The 20,137-nt window shown below is 47.8% G+C and overlaps 1 protein-coding gene across 5 annotated transcripts in view; it reads left to right on the forward strand.

Annotated features, from left to right (window-relative positions):
- The window catches only part of LOC105487061 (regulator of G protein signaling 3), a 131,927-nt gene that overhangs the window by 18,052 nt on the left and 93,738 nt on the right, over positions 1–20,137 (forward strand). For 2 of the 5 annotated variants that reach the window (XM_011750342.3, XM_011750340.3), the window contains exons 3-8: positions 1,522–1,580; positions 2,531–2,625; positions 3,956–4,024; positions 13,609–13,669; positions 15,134–15,224; positions 15,845–15,900. In XM_011750342.3, the coding sequence (XP_011748644.2) occupies positions 1,522–1,580; positions 2,531–2,625; positions 3,956–4,024; positions 13,609–13,669; positions 15,134–15,224; positions 15,845–15,900 (431 nt within the window). Of the gene's footprint in view, positions 1–1,521; positions 1,581–2,530; positions 2,626–3,955; positions 4,025–13,608; positions 13,670–15,133; positions 15,225–15,844; positions 15,901–18,536; positions 19,406–20,137 lie in introns of those variants that run through there. The other 3 variants (XM_024794552.2, XM_024794556.2, XM_011750341.3) reach the window with 3 other exon arrangements.

Raw genomic sequence — 20,137 nt, forward strand, 5'->3', positions numbered from 1 at the left:
GACTCTGGCTGTGCAAACAGTTTTTGCAAAATGCATCTTGGACTCCACCACTCCATTTGTCCTGCACAGTTTGCTTTGGCTTCACCCCAGTCTCAGGCCCTTCATCCCTTCCTGCCAGTCCCCACTCCTTCCTTTGGCTTCCCAGACCTTGCACCTCAGACTACTGGGAGCACTGACTGAGCTGAACCCTAGGGCTCAATGAAAACCAGACATAAGGCTGGGTGCAGTGGCTCACGCCTACAATCCCAGCACTTTGGGAGGCTGAGGCGGGTGGATCACCTGAGGTCAGGAGTTTGAGACCAGCCTGACTAACATGGAGAAACCCTGTGTCTACTAAAAATACAAAATTAGCCAGGAGTGGTGGCACATGCCTGTAATCTCTGCTACTCGGCAGGCTGAGGCAGGAGAATCATTTGAACCCGGGAGGTGGAGGTTGCAGTGAGCTAAGATGGTGCCATCGCACTCCAACCTGGGCAACAAGAGGGAAACTCCATCTCAAAACAAAAACAAAAACAAAAAGAAAACAAAAACAAACAAAAAAACAGATGTAAAAGGAGATAGAACAGAGGCTCAGGTTCTATCAGGTCTATTGTCTGCTTTCTATAGACCTCAGGCAAATGGTGCTGCTTAGTGTTGGGACCACACTTGCACCCACCCCACACCTCTCCCCTTGCCTTTATTTATTATTATTTTTCTTTAGAAAATATGTTTTGAGCAATTACTTATTTACCAGGCACTCCTCCGAGCGCTTCAGACACATTACCTCATTTAATTGGCACAACTACCATGTGAAGTGCATGTTATTATCACTAATCCATTAAAATGGCAAATTCTGTCCCAGGCAAAGCAACTCACTCTAGCTTATATGGTGAGTAAGCAGTGCAGCTAGATTCATGCCTGGGTCCATCATCCCCTGAGGCCCCAGCTTGTGACGCCTGTGCTGTGCTGTCTGCCAGCCATGGCAAGGCTCCCGGCACACCGTGAGTGCCACAGCATGGCTCATGGCACACGGTCAGCGGCCCCTTCATTCCTAGAAGGCAGTCTTGTGTGGTAGAGCACTGGGCCGGGAGTCAAGAGACATGGGTTCCAAATCCAACGGTCATTCCCATTGTTCTGTGATTGTGGGCAAGTTTCTTACTATCTTTGTGCCCACCGAAGCCTCATTTTCCCCATTACATGAGGGGTTGGATTCTATAAACTGTAGTTCTCTTCCAGCTGTAAGATTCAGGGAATTGAATATACTCCATTCATTTGGTGAGTTGAATTGGCAGCATTGGTGAGGGTGCTGCCAGAGCGTGGGAGATGATGGGAATGGCCTAGACTGGAGCAGGTTAATAGCCATTGGTGGTTATGCAGGTTAAGGGCCTCGTAGTAGGGGTCATAGCCCTGCTACTCACAGATATGCTTTTCTTTTCAGGTCTCTTTATTTGTGTGGGTGGATATTCCTATGTGTGTCTCTCTTTCTCGCTGTGTGTGTGTATGTTTCCATTCATCCACCCCAATGTCTGAATTCTCTTTTAGTTATAGAAGGTAAAGGCCTGATCAGCAAACAGCCTGGAGCCTGTGATCCGTATGTAAAGGTATGTGGTGGGGCCAGAGGTGGGGAGCGGGATAATGAGGGGTCATGTTACTGGGCTCAGTCCCAAGGTCCCAGCACACCTGTGGGGCTGGTGACCTTTGAGGAGGCAGTTGCCATCTCACTCATCTTGTCAATAGGCATTTATTGGGCCCAGTGCTGGAACAGACCCATTCCCTTAGCTCGGCTGGGTCCCTGGCGCTTCCTGCAATAGCCAAAATCTGAAGGGAGATCTTGGTCATCCACATAGGTGGGCACAGTGAGTATGTGGATGGCTGAAATCCACAGGCGATCCCAAGCCTTCTTGTGAAAAGCACCGTTTTCATCCACTTTCCCCCCAGACTAGGGGCAGGATGGCCAGATTTGGGCAGTAGAGTGGAGGGAGTGTCTCTGAGAGCTGGAAGATCCTTCTGGGTTGGCTTTTGCTGTAAAGACAGGGTCCTTGCAGGAGTGGGGCTCTACTTTCACTGAGAGCCAAAGGCCAGGAACTTCCTAAAGTGTGGCAGCTGGGGTGCCAGGTGCTGGCACTCAGCATTCTTCCTGAAGGCTTCAGGCTGATCAGAGGCCCCTGCTGGCAAGGACTTGATCAGGAGCAGGGCTAGAACAGCCCTGGGGTGACAGCATGGATTTGGGGCCTTGGCAGGAGGCTGACCTGGAACCTTTGTGAAGGGAACATTCAGCAGCTGCTGGGAACTTATAAGAGAGGAGGCCTTTCACTTCTGGGGAAACCATTCTGCTTGGGGGAGGAGCAGAGATGATAAAGTTGTACCACAGCTCTGGCTGAGCCGTGGCTGCCTTTTTGGTACCACCCACCATGAGGCCCTGTCCTGGCATCTGCTTCCAATGCCTCTTGCTCTGGGCTCCTTGTTCCAACTTGGAGATGTGCAGAGTCAGCTGCTGAGCTTAGGTGGGCCATGAGATCCGCTAATCATGCTTCGTTTTTTCCAATTCAAGATTTCTTTGATCCCTGAAGATAACAGACTACACCATCAGAAGACGCAGACTGTTCCAGACTGCAGAGACCCAGCTTTCCACGAGCACTTCTTCTTGTAAGAGTCTGGTGCCGCTGGGCCCTAGAGAGGAGAGGGAAGGAGTGTTTATCTGGAAACAGCTCTGTTTGCCAAATCTAGAACTAGGTCTATGAAAAAAAAAAAAAAAACAAAAAAACCCCACAACAAAACAGTGCCTTCTAAAGGATGTCTTTGTTTTCTCACTCACTCGTGTCCTTGCATCCCTGGCACCGGGCCCAGCCGTGAGGTCCATAGTGATAAGGTATCACTTGGCTGGCTCTCATAACTAAAATGCCCAGCCTGGGTCTGGCAGCCCCTAAAAAGTGTAGGCAATTTCCCACTGTGCCTTGGACCAAGCTTTCTCCTTTAGCTGAAGGAATTTTCCAAGCTGAAGGATGTTTTACCTCCCTGCCCCCCTTTTTACTTCAACTTTCTAACCTCTCTGAGCCTTGGCTTCCTTATTTGTAAAATGGGGCTAATAATAGTAGCAACCTCAGAGAGCTGTGGGGTATAAATGGGACAGTATAACATAACACAGAGTACCAGCTATTATTATTTCTTTCCCCAATCTCTAAACTCTGGGGCCAATGGGAAGGTAAGGGACATTTTGTATTTTCCTATTAGTGAAAATTAATAATAATATTTTGGTTTTTTTCTTACTACATAAAGTAATTTTGGTTATGATAGGAAAATAGAAAATATAGATGAGTAAAAAGAAGAAAATAGAAAACACCTATTGCCTTCCTACTCACAGATATGCCCTACTGTATTTCTTTTCAGACCTGTTAATTTGTGTGGGTGTGTATGTTTGCATGTGTGTGTATGTCTGTGTGTGTCTGTTTACAAAAATGGAATTTTTTTTTTTTTGAGACGGACCAGGCTGGAGTGCAGTGGCGCAATCTCGGCTCACTGCAAGCTCCGCCTCCTGGGTTTACGCCGTTCTCCTGCCTCAGCCTCTGGAGTAGCTGGGACTACAGGCGCCCGCCACCACGCCCGGCTAATTTTTTTGTATTTTTAGTAGAGACAGGGTTTCACTGTGTTAGCCAGGATGGTCTTGATCTCCTGACCCCATGATCTGCCCGCCTCGGCCTCCCAAAGTGCTGGAATTACAGGTGTGAGCCACCACGCCCGGCCCAAAAATGGAATTGTTTTATAATAGCATGTTGTAACCTCCTTTTTATGCTTAACAACATAATATAAACTGTTTTATGCATGGAGGTACTCATCTCTTATTTATTTGTAATATAGTTTATTTAACCAGCTGTTGATGTTACTTCCACATTTTTGGAATTATGACTGACTCTATGAGTCAGCCATGGTCTAGAGCTCGGCCCTTACTAACACTCCAATGGTCTGATTGACTTTGCAGTCCTGTCCAAGAGGAGGATGATCAGAAGCGTCTCTTGGTTACTGTGTGGAACAGGGCCAGCCAGTCCAGGTGAGGAGAGCTGCTGAGCTGGAGGGGGACTCTGCTCTGGGCTAGTGGGTGACAGCCAGGTGGCCAGCATACAGCAGGGGTTCGATTAGTGCTTTCTGGATAAATGAGTGTTAGTGGCAATACTAAATTGCAGAGGCTGCCCCTCCTTGAGTCCCCATCACGCCAGGTGTTACCAAGGACTGTGTTATCAATGAGCATTTGCTGAGCACTTGGTATCAAACGAGGCACTGTGCTGATCACTGGGATGCCGACCAGCCTACACATGAATTTTATTCTCAAGGTGCCCACTATTCAGGTGGGGACACCAGGCACTGCATGGAGAGAAATTACAATGACAACATGTACATGCTCAGTTCTATAGGACTCTAAGCACCTTGAAAAACAGGCTTATTTCTTTTTTAGTCATCATGGTACCTAGTGCCTAGCACATAGGTATTTATTAGATATTAGCTGCATGAATAAAAGAATGACATGAGTAATAAAGACCATCAGTATGGGAAGAGGGAGAGTTCACTGTGGTCTGAGATGATCAAGGGAGGCTTCATGGAAAAAGTGGAATTTTGAACTTGGGCACAGATGAAGAATAATACAACTAAAGGTTGGAAATGACGTTCCAGGCAGAGCACAGCATGAGCAAAGGCAATGAGGCAGAAATACTCGCTGTAAGCTCAGGCTGCCATGATGAGACCAGGTGGAGGAGTGTAGAAGTTTTGTGTAGGAGAATCCTAACAGGCTGGTCTTGCAGGCAGTGCAGGACACAGGAGGGCAGAAGTGGCCATTAGTGACGGCAGTTAGAGCAGAGCAGGGGAGGAGTGCTGGGCAGGAGAGCATGATAATTGGCTGTTAAGTGACAGCAATGGACTGCCATGGCCCACGGTTAGCGGCAGTGGCTCATTTGGCTGGTGCAGCATAACGAATCTGGGATACCCCATTGTCAGGATCATTTGTGGAGCAATCACATCACTGAATGGTGACTGAAAAGGGGCTTCCGTGAATGAAAATCAGCTCAAGTCAACATCTGAGACCTGGAAAACATTTTTGGGTTCAATGCTCTTTAGTACCCTAAATGTTATTAGCTAATATGATTTTAAAGTCAGGGTGCATTTAATCTACAAAATGAAGGATTTCCTTTTTAATAAAGTATCCACTTTTCATCATAGGGTAGTATAGTATAATAAACCTCATTCATTCATTCATTCATCCATCCATCCAGCTGCCATTTCCTGGGTATCACTGTGGCAACAACATGCTGGGGATGCATGCATAGGGTCAAAGACTTTCCTACTGGATCACTGATAGAGACTTGGAGCTGAGAGTGAGGAGGGGGACATCATGTTAATAACAAGAGCAATGGCTGACTGAGTGCTGACCTAGAGCCAGGGGTTAATAGTGCAGATTAAAAATCTCATTTAATTCTTACAACAACTCTAAGAAGAGTATGGTTTTGTCCTAAGTTTTCAGAAGAGGAAACTAAAGTTTTGAGAGGTTAGGAATTTGCCTAAGGTCATACAGCCAGTTAACAATAAAGCCGGGATGGAATCCAGGCAGTCGGACCCCGGGGTCCTTCCTCTCAACACTGTACTGACTCATGGGTGGACAGGTGAAAGGACAGAAGAAAGAGCCAGTAAAGTAGAGAGGGCAGGGCAAGAGTGGAGTGAGGAGGGATCTGTAAACTCATTGATGTTGCTGGAAGGTTAAGTACAAAGTAGGGACTGGCTAAAGATTAGCTGAAGAGGTTGGTGTAAGCCAAGTCAGATGATTCTGTAGATTCTCTTTGGAGTGTGAGGTTTCTCCTAAGGGCCGGTGGTTCTCGATCCTGGATATGCATCAGAATTCCTTGGGATGCTTGTCAGGAACCTGGATTCTCAGGTGCCATGTCAGATTAATTACATCCAACTCTTCATGGGCAGGGCTGAGAAATCTGCATTTAAACATGTTTGCAGGGTGAACCTCCTGCAGCCACTTTGGTGTTTGGGAATGTCTGGCCATTGGGAGATACTGAAGTGTGTCGAGCCAGGGAATGACGGATGCACATTCTAGATCTATCGCATTGGTAGGTCTTTGGAAGGTTGGGGTGAGAGAGAGGCTTTGGGGCTAGGGAGGGGAAAACAGACTCAGGCCATATTTAGGAGATTAAATCAGTAGTGTTTAGTGGTGATTTGGCTGTGAGAGCAGTGTGAGAAGTCAAGGGTAACTCCTGGGTGGCTGGCGGTGTCTCCACCTAAGACAGAGTTACTGGAGGTGGAGGTGAGTCAGCTTGGGATACGGTGAGATGCAGGTGCTTGGAGGGGAGCCAGGTCAGAGCTGTGAAGGAGGGCTTGTCTTTGCCTACCTGTAACTTGGGAGACAGAGAGATGGGAGCCACAAGCAGGAAGGCAGTGGGTGAAATTCTGAGCAAGTGAGATGTCAAGGAAGAACATCAAGTGCTAAGGACCAAGGGTCTGATCCCTGTCTTTGAAGGGACAGGCCAATGAAGGGAAGGTCCTGAAGGAGACAGCAGAGTGTCAGAGAGGCACATGGACACCCAGCAAGCCCTTTGGGTGGAAGCAGACACCAAACTGCTGGAGAAGGAGCCAGTCATGCCCTTCATGGTTTTTGGAAAAGAGAATGAGGCCAGGGAAAGTGAGTCAGCATCATGGGGCAGTGTCTCCACGTGTTGCCTATTTTGGGAAAGTGAGATGCCTTATTAAAGAAAATACAGCCAAACTCACAGTCACAGTCCCAGCCCGAAGCTCAAGAGGATCAGGGCCTTTGGAGCAGAGGGGCCTGTGAAGCTGTGAGCAGTATGCAGGCTGGCCCGGCCTCCTTGCACTCTCCTCATCCTCTGTCCTTTGTTGATCCATTTCGGAGCAAGAAGGCCTCTGAGCTGGAGGAGGCAGACAGAGTGATTGCAGGAAACTTCGGCTCTGCTGAATGCTCTCAAATCAAATTGTGCCTCTCCGAAGGACGGACATTCAACTTATCAACATGAAAGACAGTTGTGGAAGGAAGGAAACAAACATTTACGGAATTCTTCTCTGTGCCAAGCACTTTACATACATTACCTCATTTTATCCTCATCATGATCCTGAGAGGTAGGAATTATTATTGCCCCTCTCTTTAGAGAAGAGGAAACTGAGGCTTATGAAAGCCGAGGCACTTGCTTGAGGTTATGTAACAGACATTAAGCACATGGCACACATTATCCAATTTAACCCTCACAACACCATAAGAGGTAGGTATTATTATTACTGTTCTTTTATAGGTGAGGAAACAGGCACGGGGCGTTAGGTAACTTGCCTAAGGTAACACAGATAGGGTGCCATGAAAACAAGATGTAAATGCAGGCAAGCTGACGCCAAGCCCAGGTTCTTGTAGCCACATTACAGTACACTTGACCATCTCACATGGATGATAAATGACTCCAGAACATACTCTTTCTGTGTCAGTATGCTTGCTCCTCAGGACTCAGGCTGCTTCTCATTGCATTTATAGTGTAGTTTCATTGACTGATTGTTTGATTGATTGAGACAGGATCTCACTCTGTCACCTAGGCTAGAGTGCAGTGGTTTGATTAGAGCTTACTGCTGCCTCAAACTCCTGGGCTCAAATGATCCTCCATCCTCAGCCTCCTGAGTAACTGGGACTACAGGTGCATGTCACCACACCCAGCTAATTAAATTTGTTTTGCTTTTGTGGAGACGATGCCTAGCTATGTTGCCCAGGCTGGTCTCCAACTCCTGGCTGCAAGTGCTCCTCCTGCCTCAGCCTCCCAAAGTGCTAGGATTACAGACATGAGCTACTGCAGAATTTATAGTGGAGTTTTATGTAAATTATTCAGCCAAATGTGTGGTGGTCACCTTTTGAAACTGATAGGAGATAACAGGAAAGCGTCTGTTTCGCTAATCCTCACTATCCTTCCGGGGATGGCTGTGAACTTGTATTAGAGAACAAGATGATCTACAAAGAAGTTCTGGGGAGGGCCAGATGATTTCAGTTCATCATGGTGATCACAGTGGGAACTGAGGAGAACCAGGCCTCAGCACAGTCGATTTTGGCTTAGCTTTGACTAGCTGTGTGACCACGGGTCAGTCCCTTTCCCATGCTGAGCCTCAATTTCCTTGTCTGTAAAATGCAGTGATCACTAATGTTTCTTTCAGCTTCAAGGTTCTGTGAGCTTTTTTATAGGCTCTTTCAAATGCATGCAGAGGTACAAAGTATCATATAATAAACCCTCATATACTCATAGCACAGTTTCATCGATTATCAATATATGTCCAATCTTATTTCATTTACACCCATCCACTTTCCCCTTCTCCAGTGAATTATTTTAAAGCAAATTTAATTATTTTAAAACCTCATCTCATCAGTATATATTTCTAAAAGATGGCTTTAAAAAATAATCATGATGACATTATCACACTTAAAAATTAATAGTAATTCCTCAATATGCCATTGAATATGGAACTCAGCTATTTAAAAATTCTGTTTGATAATACGGCGAAAGCCAAATTGAAGCTTCTAGTATTAATCGTAGCATTTTCAGAATTTGTGGCCAGGGAACAGACTTGGAGAGAATTATAATGTTATGTACTAAGGTAAAAAATGCATATATGTATTATATTTGTACCTCCAAAGATTATCTTCAATATATATTACATATTATTATAAATTATATAGAATATAAAATATAATTATAACTTAATTATAATTATATATTGGTATATATAATTATATATAACTTAATTATAATTATATATACCAATATATAATTATAATTTATATATAATTATATATCAATATATAATTATATATATAACTTAATTATAATTGTATATTGGTATAAAATTATATATAATATACAATTCTTTACATATTATTATATTAATTATATAAAATTAAATAACATTAATTATATATATAATTAAAGAACATTATATATATGTAATTAAAGGACATAATCTTTTTTTTAAGTAATTTTTTTTTTTTGAGACGGAGTTTCACTCTTGTGCATGATCTCAGCTCACTGCAACCTCTGTCTCCCAAGTTCTAGCGATTCTCCTGCCTCAGCCTCCCAAGTAGCTGGGACTACAGGTGCACGCCACCATGCCTGGCTGATTTTTGTGTTTTTAGTAGAGATGGGGTTTCACTATGTTGGCCAGGCTGGTCTCGAACTCCTGACCTCAGGTGATCCACCTGCCTTGGCCTCCCAAAGTGCTAGGATTACAGGCATGAGCCACCATGCCCAGCCAAGGACATAATCTTTTTTTTTTTTTTTTGAGATGAAGTCTCTCTCTGTTACCCAGGCTGGAGTGGAATGGCGCAATCTTACCTCGCTGAAACCTCTACCTCCTGGGTTCAAGGGATTCTTCTGCCTCAGCCTCCCGAGTAGCTGGGATTACAGGCGCATGCCACCACGCCCGGCTGATTTTGTATTTTTAGTAGAGACAGGGTTTCACCATGTTGGCCAGGCTGATCTCAAACTCCTGACCTCAAGTGATCCGCCTGCCTTGGCCTCCCAAAGTGCTGGGATTACAGGCATGAGCCACCACGCCTGGTCAGGGCATAATCTTTTATGCTAATCGTAGCTACATTTAAGGAGATTCTGCTTGTGATTTGCCCTGCACTGTCCCAGGCACTGTAAGTGTACACTGTCCTTTAATCTGTTTTATAAATGAGATTTCAGTGCCAAGTACAGTGGCCTAATGTTAGAAAGCTTGTGACCAGCAATGGGTACTGAGCTTAAGGAAAAAGTGAATGGAAAAATCTAAGTTCAATTTAAGTCATCAAATTCAAAATCAATTAGGATTAAATGGCATAACCCTATAAGAGAAATAGTTTACCTGAGAGGGAGAACTAAAGTGCCTTTCCTCAAAAAATAATAGATTTTTTCATCTTGTAATGAGTCTGCAACCCTATGCTCAAAAGTAAACTGAATACTATTCCCCATATGTGCTGCATGAAGTTACTTCTAAGCCTTTATACTGGCTGTTCCCTCTGCCCAAAATGCTCTTCATTCTCTCTGGCTCAATTCATAGGTCTTCTTCCAGCCTCTCAGCCCGAAGCTACCTCTTGTGTTCCCGAACCTTCAGAATATGTTGCCTGCACTGTTCATCTGTCAATCTCACCCTGTCTTGTGACATCCCCTGTATTGCTGTCTTGAACTGCTATTTAAATTCCTGGATGTTTGTTTTGTTTCCTTAACACTGTGGCCCCTTGCCCAGTGCCTGCCAACCATGGGCGTGATAGATTCATCCATTTGTCAAGCCTTCACTAAGTGCACCAAGCCCAGAGCTGAGGGATTGGTAGTCAGAATTAACCAAGGCTTGGTTCTGGAGACTTTGCATCTAGTGAGAGTTCAGGCACTCCTCAGGGTGAGTGCTAGTTCCCAAGTTAATAAACTGACTGCTGTATTGTCATATATTTAGGTTGCTTTAAAAGAAGTCTTTCTTCCTCCAAAGATTTTTCAAAAGCAGGCGTAAGAAATAGCTAATTGAAGAACACTTAGAGAGAGGTTCCTGCTTATGGACGTTAATTGTGGCAATTTACCCTGCCTGAGTTATCGTGAAATCATAGGAGGCCCCTTAGCAGGAAGTAAAACTCAAGGGAGGCTATTAACCATTTAACATTCTCTAAACAACAGGGAATGAAAATTTCACTTAGTGAAGAGCAGAGAGAGGCTGCCGAGCTAATGCATTGGCCTGGAGACTTTGAAAGTTTCAGCCCTACCCAGTAGGAAAGACGTGTACAGCAGAGTTGTGTGGGCACCTGGATAGCAGCTGGATTTCTCTCAAATGTGTGACAAATAAAATGAAACCGGTTTGAGGACTTTGGCAAAGTCTTGCCAAGGCTTTTCTGGAATGGCAGCTCAGATATGATAGTCACTGCAACTGCCTCCTATTGGTGCTGACTTGGCTACTTCCCAAGGGGGAGGAGTATTTGTTTTTGGTGGTGGGCTGGGGAGGTGGATATGGAAGGGTCGTTTTATTGGGGTTAGCGCATTGTCCCTTTTGAATAGGTTATTAATAAAGCCTTGGATGATGAGAGAGGCAAGGAAGAAGAGAGCAGGTGGAGCCAAGGCTGGAGGAACTGGGAGCAGGAGGAGTGATGAACTGAGAGCAGCTGTTAAGAGATAGCCAGAAGCAGGGGCCTCAGCCCTGGGCCATGGGGCAGAGCATGGGTTTGCAGGCAGGTGGACCAGGTTTGAGGAACAATCCCCTGGCATCCTGCCTCCCCATCCCTCGCTTGACTTGGCTGCCTTTGAGAAGCTATTTTGTTTTGCTTAGGACTGTCAGGTGATAAGCTGCCACCCTTTCCGGAGAATCTGAACAATATGTCTTTATCAAGACCTTCTAGATCACTGGTCTTTGACTGGGGCAGGTGTAAGTGGGTGTTTGGCAGGATCCACTGGAAAGCTTTCTCCAGGCTCCCATGCTCAAACCCCACCTTGGACCAACTAGTTTTGGGTGCTCAGGAAGAAGTCCTGAGCCATATGCCTCAGACAGGCTGTTCAGGTGGATTTGTGGTACGCTTCTGGCTAGAACCACTGCTCTAGCAGTGGTTTCCCTTAGACCAGGTTCTGGAAAATGCATCTCTAGGGAGTTTACTACCTATCCTGCAGCCTGTTCCATCTTTGGCTTTGATATTGTGCCTTCCATAGGACATGCCAAATCTCTCAGCTATATGGGTCCTCCAGCTATTGAAGCCAGCCTCCAGGGTTATGCTCCAGCCTAAATATCCATGATGTTTCTTGATTGATAGTTATTAAACCAACCTGTGAGGGAGTCCAAGTTGAGAATGGGGTAAGAGAGAGGAGAACAGAAAGATAACATTAAAAAAAACCCTACTGTCAGGATAAAACAGGTTGTGGCACAATAAAAGTCCCTAAAAGTAGACTGATACTGTCTTTTTTTTTTTTCCTGATTACAGAAAGGGTACGTGTTCCGTATGAGAACAGTGAAAACCCATAAAAGAAAATTAAACCCCTAGTAATCCCATCTACCAGATATAACCATTGTTAGTATTTTTGTGGGTATCTTTCTCATTAAACTCACATTACTCATTAAATTTACAGCTTGGTAAACTTCCTTTTCTCTAATAATAGCAAGATATTTTTGGACTTTATTAATATTAATCGATGTTATCATTATTATTTTTTTGAGACAGGGTCTCGCTGTGTCGCTGCAACTGCCTCCTGTTAGTGCTGACTTGGCCACTTCCCAAGAGGGAGGAACAGTAACACACAATCACAGCTCACTGCAGCTTTGACCTCCCAGGCTCAAGTGATCCTCCTACCTCAGCCTCCTCAGTAGCTGGGGCTACAGGCTCATGCCACCATGCCCTGCTATTTTAAAAATTTTTTGTAGAGATGGTGTCTCCCTATGTTGTCCAGGCTGGTCTCAAACTCCTGGGCTCAAGTGATGCCTTCCAAAGTGCTGGATTACAGGTGTGAGCCACTCCACCCAGCCCATGCCATCATTATTAAAAGCTGCCAAATCTTAGTCCCTGGTTATTGGACATTGAGCCTCAACGATGGACATTCTTCAGGAACTCTGAATTATTATTCTTCTTCTTCTCCTTCTCCTTCTCCTCCTCTCCCTCCTCCTCCTCCTTCTTCTTCTTTCTTCTTTCTTCTTCTTTCTTCTTCCCTGATTATTGGACATTGAGCCTCAATGGTGGACATTCTTCAGGAACTCTGAATTCTTCTTTCTTCTTCTTTTCTTTTTTCTTTTTTTTTTTTTTTTGAGACGAAGTCTTGGCTCTGTCACCCAGGCTGCAACCTCCACCTCCTGGTTTCAAGTGATTCTCCTGCCTCAGTCTCCTGAGTAGCTAGGATTACAAGCATGCACCACCATGTAGTGCTATTTTTGTATTTTTAGTAGAGATAGGGTTTCGCCATGTTGGCCAGGCTGGTCTCAAACTCCTGACCTAAAGTGATCTGCCTGCCTATGTCTCCCAAAGTGCTGGCATTACAGGCATGAGCCACTGTGCCCAGCTGTGAATTCTTTTTAACCAAGAAGATTGAACTTAGCCCCTTGCCATAGTCTGACATCCCCATGAAGCGTGACCCTGGCCCATGTCTATCTGCCCTGCTGGTGGCCAGGTCAGATTGGTCTCAGCAGCTTTTGTGTCAGGTTGGTTTGGATCTTGATGTGTAGCCATCTAAGAACTGCTCAGCTCCTTCCTGGATCTGAGACAAAACTTCTTGAGCTTGAGGTCCCATAACTGTTCTCCACTGAGCATCACCAACTGATATGGGCAAGGAGGTTCCCTCTGGGGACCAGCTCTTCAGATCTACCCAGCACCAGAACAGTTAAAACTCGTGAAGTACCCCTGAGCTTTTGTGTTTGGTAGAGGGAGTGTTGAACTTGTCCTATGACCTTGGGAAAGGGACCAACTCTGAGTCTCCATTTTTCCCTCTGTAAAATGGAGATAATAGCTCCTCTCTAGCCTGCCTCACAGAGTCAGAAGGATCAAACGTGATGATGTGGGTAAAGTGCTTTGTAAACCGCAGTGCATCAGGCAAACCCATGCTATACTTGATAATGGACCTCCCAATAGAGCCCAACAAAAAGTACTGACTCAAGCCTCAATTGTTCTCCCAGACAGAGTGGACTCATTGGCTGCATGAGCTTTGGGGTGAAGTCTCTCCTGACTCCGGAGAAGGTGGGTCCTAAGGACGCTTCTGTCAGGATCATCCCAACTGGACCGGGCCGGTACAGGCAGGGTTTCTCTGTCAGCCCTTGATTAAGGCTTCTCTCTGTGAGATGGTGCCCCACTGAGACAGTTGCCTGTGGGGTGGCCTGCATAGCAGCACTGTGTTTGTTACCTGCCTAGCTGAGAGTCTGGGTCCCCTTCTTGGTTTGTCTTGCCAGAGAGCAGTTGTTAGGCAGCCCCAAGTCTTCCCAGGAGGCTCTGAGTCTGGTGTCTGCTGTTGAAGATACTGGCAGATCCTTTGGGGCCCAGAGCACTCCTGGGCCTGCCCCAGAAGATGAAGGCCAGGTGCGCCCATGGTCCGTACCAGGGGTCCTCTTCTTGTGTCTACCAGGCCTGATATTTCTGGGCCTAACAGGTGCTCAAGGATGGAGTGAGCAGCACCATCCTCTGTGGAACTTTCCTTCAGGCTGGAGGAGGACTCTTTGGGACCCAAGACTCCTTGCTCTGGGTCACCGGTCCCTTATCAATTTCTATGCTGCACTGGACCCCCGGAACTGGAAGGTGGAGGGTGGGGGGCACTCCTTTTGCACATCCCTGGAAATGTCCTGGTGGCCTGTGGCATGACCTGCCACGCAGATTTGTGTCCTGGGGTGGGTGGCTGAGGAACCTTTATCCTGCTTGTGAGTCCTAAAGAGCTTCTCTCTCTCTCTCTCTTTTTTTTTTTTTTTGAGATGGAGTCTCACTCTGTTGCCCAGGCTGGAGTGCAGTGGTGTGATCTTGGCTCGCTGCAACCTCCGCCTCCCAGGTTCAAGCAATTCTCCTGCCTCAGCCTCCTGAGTAGCTGGGATTATAGGTGCCTGCCACCATGCCTGGCTAATTTTTGTATTTTTAGTAGAGACAGGGTTTCACCATGTTGGCCAGGCTGATCGCCAACTGCTGACCTCAGATGATCCACCCGTCTCGGCCTCCCAAAGTGCTGGGATTACAGGTGTGAGCCACCACGCCTGGTCTAGAGCTTCTCTTGACTGCAGCCTTGGCTTCGTTCTCCTGGAAAAGATGTTCCCCCTGGAGACTGCTCAGGAGCCACAGGATGCCTTTTGGCCTCTCCATCCCTCTTTCACTCCTTCACTTCTGTTCTGTCAACAAATATGGCTCCTGCTGTATACCAGGCATAGTGCAAGGCACATCAAAGAGCCTGTGCACGACTTAGTGGGGGAGACAGGCAAGTAGATGGTTGTCCTCCAGGGATAAGAGGCTGTGGGAATTCGGCAGAGGGGAGAGCCAGCTCTGCCCTGAGCATCATGGAAGGCTTCCTGGAGGTACAGGTGTGGCAGCTCAGGGGCAGGAAGGCTGGAGAGTCTTTCTCTCCTGTGGGAGGGTATCCAGTGGCTACTTTTGGAGGGGGATTGGTGGCTGCCCGACCTGTGCCTCTGCCTCCTGTGTCTGAGTGTGTCATTCCTTCTCTCGTGACAGGAGATCAGTGGTTGGTACTACCTCCTAGGAGAGCACCTGGGCCGGACCAAGCACCTGAAGGTGGCCAGGCGGCGACTGCGGCCGCTGAGAGGTACCTGCACACCTCCTTCAGCTTCCCTTCCCAGGACCTGCCCCCTCCCTCCTTTCCTGCATAGTGGCATCAGTTCTGATATTTGGTGGCCCCTGCCACCCAGGCTGCTATTAGCCTGCTGGGTGCAGGGACTTCTCAGGAGCACCTGCTAGAGTGCACGCTGCAGGCAGCCTCTTGCCCATGCCTCCACTGCTTGTCTGGTTGGACTTTCATTGGAGAGGCTATGGCCTGACCCCATGTAGTTTAGCTCCCTTGCTTGTGGGGTACTTTATGCTTCCCCAGTGGCTCCTTCCCAGCTCCATGTCTCAGGGATCCCCCAGGTTGCCTTGCTCACCTTGGGATTCCCACCTCTACAGACAGGGTATTTAGGTCCTGCCATGATCCCTGAGGCTCAAAACACGGATTTCATGGCCCTTTTCTATGTTCTGCCTTTCCCACATGCAGCCCTGGCTCCTGAGTCCTTGTCTGGATCGAGCCTCAGGTGTCCCCACATCCTGAGGCCAGGAGTGGTCCTGGGCAAACCCATGGGCCTGTTTCCCAGCACTGTCCTCTGGGTGGTCTGAGGAGGGGAGCCTTCTATGCCACCAGGCATTTTCTGATTCTGTTCTGTTGCCTTCCAGACCCACTGTTGAGAATGCCAGGAGGTGGGGACGCTGAGAATGGGAAGAAACTAAAGGTAGGGGTGGGGACAAGCTAGGGCATTGCTCCAGAGGCTGGATCTCCTCCTTGTCAGCCCCTGGGCCCAGGAAACCCCTAAAGGGGTAGCATTTGGTGCTTGAAACTCAGCAAGTCATGCACTTGGAAGGAATGATTTCTTGACTTTCCTGAGATGTATTACAGGAAATAAATGCTCTTCTTGGGGTATCCATGATTGTGGCAGGGGTGGGGAAAGGGCCAGGCACCCACCTCTGGAAATACAAGCATCTGGATCTTACTAACTTTGGGCCTCTAGAAACCGAGTCCTCCCCTTCCCACAGGCCTTCTTGGCCCCCTGCTTCCCCTGGGACTGAGGCTGAATCACCCTCTCAGGTTAGACCTGCTTGATGTCAGGGGGCAGCTGTGATTCTGAACCTGAGACCAAGGGGTTCTCACTCTATTAGGGCTTAAAGTCTGGAAAGGAGCCTTTTTCACATAAGGAGTTGGGAGAATTCTCCAAAATTCATTCCATCTCTTTGCAGGGCATGGCAGGGGATCTATGGTTTTCTTTAACAAATAAGAGAGGGAATTACTTGGCCAGGCATGCTGGCTCACGCCTGTGATCCCAGCACTTTGGGAGGCTGAGGCAGGTGATCACCTGAGGTCAGGAGTTCAAGACCAGCCTGGCCAACATGGTGAAACCTTGTCTCTACCAAAAATACAAAAAAGTTAGCCAGACATGGTGGCGGGCGCCTGTAGTCTCAGCTACTTGGGAGGCTGAGGCAGGAGAATCACTTGAACCCGGGCAGCGGAGGTTGCAGTGAGCAGAGATCATTCCAGCCTGGGCGACAGAGCAAGACTCTGTCTCAATTAAAAAAAAAAAAAAAAAAAAAAAAAAAAAAAAAAAAAAGGGCCGGCCATGGTGGCTTATGCCTGTAATTCCAGCACTTTGGGAGGCTGAGGTGGGTGGCTCACTTGAGGTCATGAGTTCAAGACCAGCCTGGCCAATATGATGAAACCCCGTCTCTACTAAAAATACAAAAATTAGCCAGGTACGGTGGCACACACCTGTAGTCTCAGCTACTTGGGAGGCTGAGGCAGAAGAATTGCTTGAACCTGGGAGGTGGAAGTTACAGTGAGCCGAGATCGCACCACTGCATTCCAGCCAAAACAAACTCCCAGCAATTCATTAGCCCCTGTATACCACGTGCTTTTACCTAATCTTAACTGCCCACTCTGAGGCAGGTATTACTTCGGCATCTCACAGATGAGAGGGACATACGCGGTTCAGAGCATTAGGCCCTCTCCGTGGCCACACAGCTGGCAGGTGGTGAAGGCAGGCTCTGAGTGAGGGCTGGCTGCCTTTTCAGTGTGCTGTGGCACACTGCCTCCTGTGCATGGCCTAGCTGGGAATATACTACGTTGCTGTAGTTCCTAATAGTATCTTACATATTACACAATATCGGCATATTACAATGTACCAAACATTTTCACGTTCACTGACTCAAGTCATTCACTTATTCATCATTCATTAAATATTTACACCTAGGGCTGGGCCCTGTGCTGGGTGCTGGGATGCATTTCTGGACCTGTCCAAGGCCCTGCCCCATGGAGCAGTCTAGAGCTGTGCTGGCCGGTGTGGTGACCACCTGCCACCTGTGGCTACTGAGCACTTGTAATGTGGCTGGTGTGACTGGGGAACTGAGTGTCAACTTTAGTTTTAAGTAATTTCAGTTTACCAGGCACATGTGTCTAGCTGCGACTGGGTTAGACAGAGAAACTTGCCAGGAGTAACTTGTCAGATTTGTTTTCTGTGGCTTCATTAGTTGAGAAGCTTTCCTCTGCCTTCTGTGGGGAACTGCAAAGACCTTTCCCCCTGTCTCTCTACTTGCCACGCACAGAGAGCATGGTGATCAGGGGGTCTCCCTCATGATTCATGGAAATTACATGGGTGTCAACACCATGTTCGCTTCCTCCAGCATCATAGGTTTCTTGGTGGCTTGTAAAATCCTGCTGCAGGCTGGATTCTGCACACAGGCCTCAAGCCCCTGGGGGCCTTTTTCTGAGGTGTATTGGATTTTCCTGAGCTTGTGTGCTCGGAGATGTCTGTGGGACTCAGCAAAGAAGGTGTCCTTGTCAGAGGCTTGGCTGTGGCTCGGGGAGAGCCCCCGGAGTCCATCTCTTCAGCTCCTGTGCTGTGCAGGTGGGGAGATGGAGGCCCAGAAACCTGGGTGACCTGCCCACAGTCACACAGCAACAAAAGCTGGGCTGAACCAAGGAACCCTCTGTCATCAAGGACTTGAGTGCGTGGCTGGGCTTCCCCAGGGGCTCTGAGATGGGCAAAAGCAGCTGGGCTCACCATGTGCTACTCTGCAGGATGCTATCCTGGGACTGCCAGGCAGGAAATAGGACCCGGGTTCTGGTCCTAGCCCCACACTGCCCTGCTGTTTGATCATAACCTCTCCAGGCCTCAGTTTGTTTGTCAGTAAGATGAGGAGGCTGGATTGTCTGATGGCCTGGAAATCCCTTCTACATTTGACTTCATGGTCCATGTATCACCAGATCCTGACAGCAACCCACTTCCATGGACAAAAGACAAATAAATTGACTTTTTTGTTTTTTGAGACAGAGTCTTGCTCTGTCGCTCAGGCTGGAGTGCTGTGGCATGATCTCAGCTCACTGCAACCTCTGCCTCCTGGGTTCAAGTGATTCTCCTGCCTCAGCCTCCTGAGTAGCTAGGACTACAGGTGCCTGCCACCACACCCAGCTAATTTTTGTATTTTTAAAGTAGAGACAAGGTTTTACCATGTTGACCAGGCTGGTCTCGAACTCCTGACCCCAAGTGATCCACCTGCCTCGGCCTCCCAAAGTGTTGAGATTATAGGCATGAGCCACTGCACCTGGCCGAAACTGACTTTTAAGTAGTTTCCAAGTGGCAGGCAGGTCTTCAGACTCCAAATGTTTTATGTTCCCTGTCTTGAGATGGGATGTCTGTGAGTGTAACCCCCCAAGGTGTCCTGGGATTCTTTAGGCTGGGGTAGTCTCCTGGATTTCCAGTAGGGACCCTGGGACTTGCAGGGGGAGGAGGTGTTGTTATAGAGCAGCTGTGTTTTCTGCCTGGGTTCTCCTCCAGTGAGGGGTGTTTGTGAGAACATTGGAATCACAAAGTGGCCCATGGCAGAGAATGCAGCCAGAACAAAGGCGCCCTCTCCCCGCCGGGCCCGGGGAATACTAACTAGTTGACAGGAATTTTAATATAAAACTCTCCCTCTTCCTTGTCATTCTGAGGTTTCAGGAAGCCTTCAGGCTTATCGTGCAGAGGCACACAGCACAGACAGGGCTTGGGGAGGTGAGAGGTGATTTCCTGCCATTCTTCTGTAGGGCGGGCTTCCCAGGGTGCTCATGCCAGGCTGACGGGTCCAGTGTGGGCTCCCACTGCTGGGGGAGAGCTGGGTTTTCATGGGGCAGCAGCCGAGGCAGGACCCGCAGCCATGAACCGCTTCAATGGGCTCTGCAAGGTGTGCTCGGAGCGCCGCTACCGCCAGGTGGGTGCTTGGCCTCTTGTGGGGAGCCTGTGGAGTGTTCAGGGGTGGGGGTAGAGGGACCATCAGAGCAGGATCTCGCTCCCAACAAGGTCTTCTGTTACCCCCTCCTGCTCCCTGCAGGCTCACTTGGATATGGGGAGGAGGATAGAGGCAGGAGCTGGACCCAAGGCCCCTTTAGGGCCCAGCTGTGTGTGGAGTACTAACCACTGGCTGGGTGGTGTTTTTGGTGAGATAATCCAGCTAGCTTTCTGTTCTTTTTATTTGGGGAGGGGCTGTGGGTGTGAGATTGAAAATGCCGTGGTTGCAGAGCAGCTGGGAGCGGAGTTTGTATTTTTGCTCACTTTCCTGCTTCTGACGGGACAGCAGTGCCCATTCTGCCCCCTGTGTGTGTGTGTGTTGGCGTGTGCTCGTATGTGAGGTCGGGTGTTTTTGTGTTTATGTACATACATATAACTTTCCTCCCCCCTACTGCTGATGCCTCACTATGGCTCAGGATTCCTTTGGCTTTGGAATCCAACTTTACAGTGAGGGTTTGGCCTCAGCCTCCGGTCTTGGAAAGGGGGCAGAGTGGGCCATGATGATCCCATTAGCCCCCCTGTGTCTCTTCTAGAACTACGATGGACCATTTTTTCTCATAAAATAAAATAGGAATGGGATCCGGGATGGTGAAGGCAAGTGATATCTAATCTGGAAGGGAGTTCTGAAATTGTTCTGATTTTTAAAAAATCACAT

Source organism: Macaca nemestrina, chromosome 14 (assembly GCF_043159975.1).
Source record: "Macaca nemestrina isolate mMacNem1 chromosome 14, mMacNem.hap1, whole genome shotgun sequence".
Taxonomy (NCBI): Eukaryota; Metazoa; Chordata; class Mammalia; order Primates; family Cercopithecidae; genus Macaca; species Macaca nemestrina.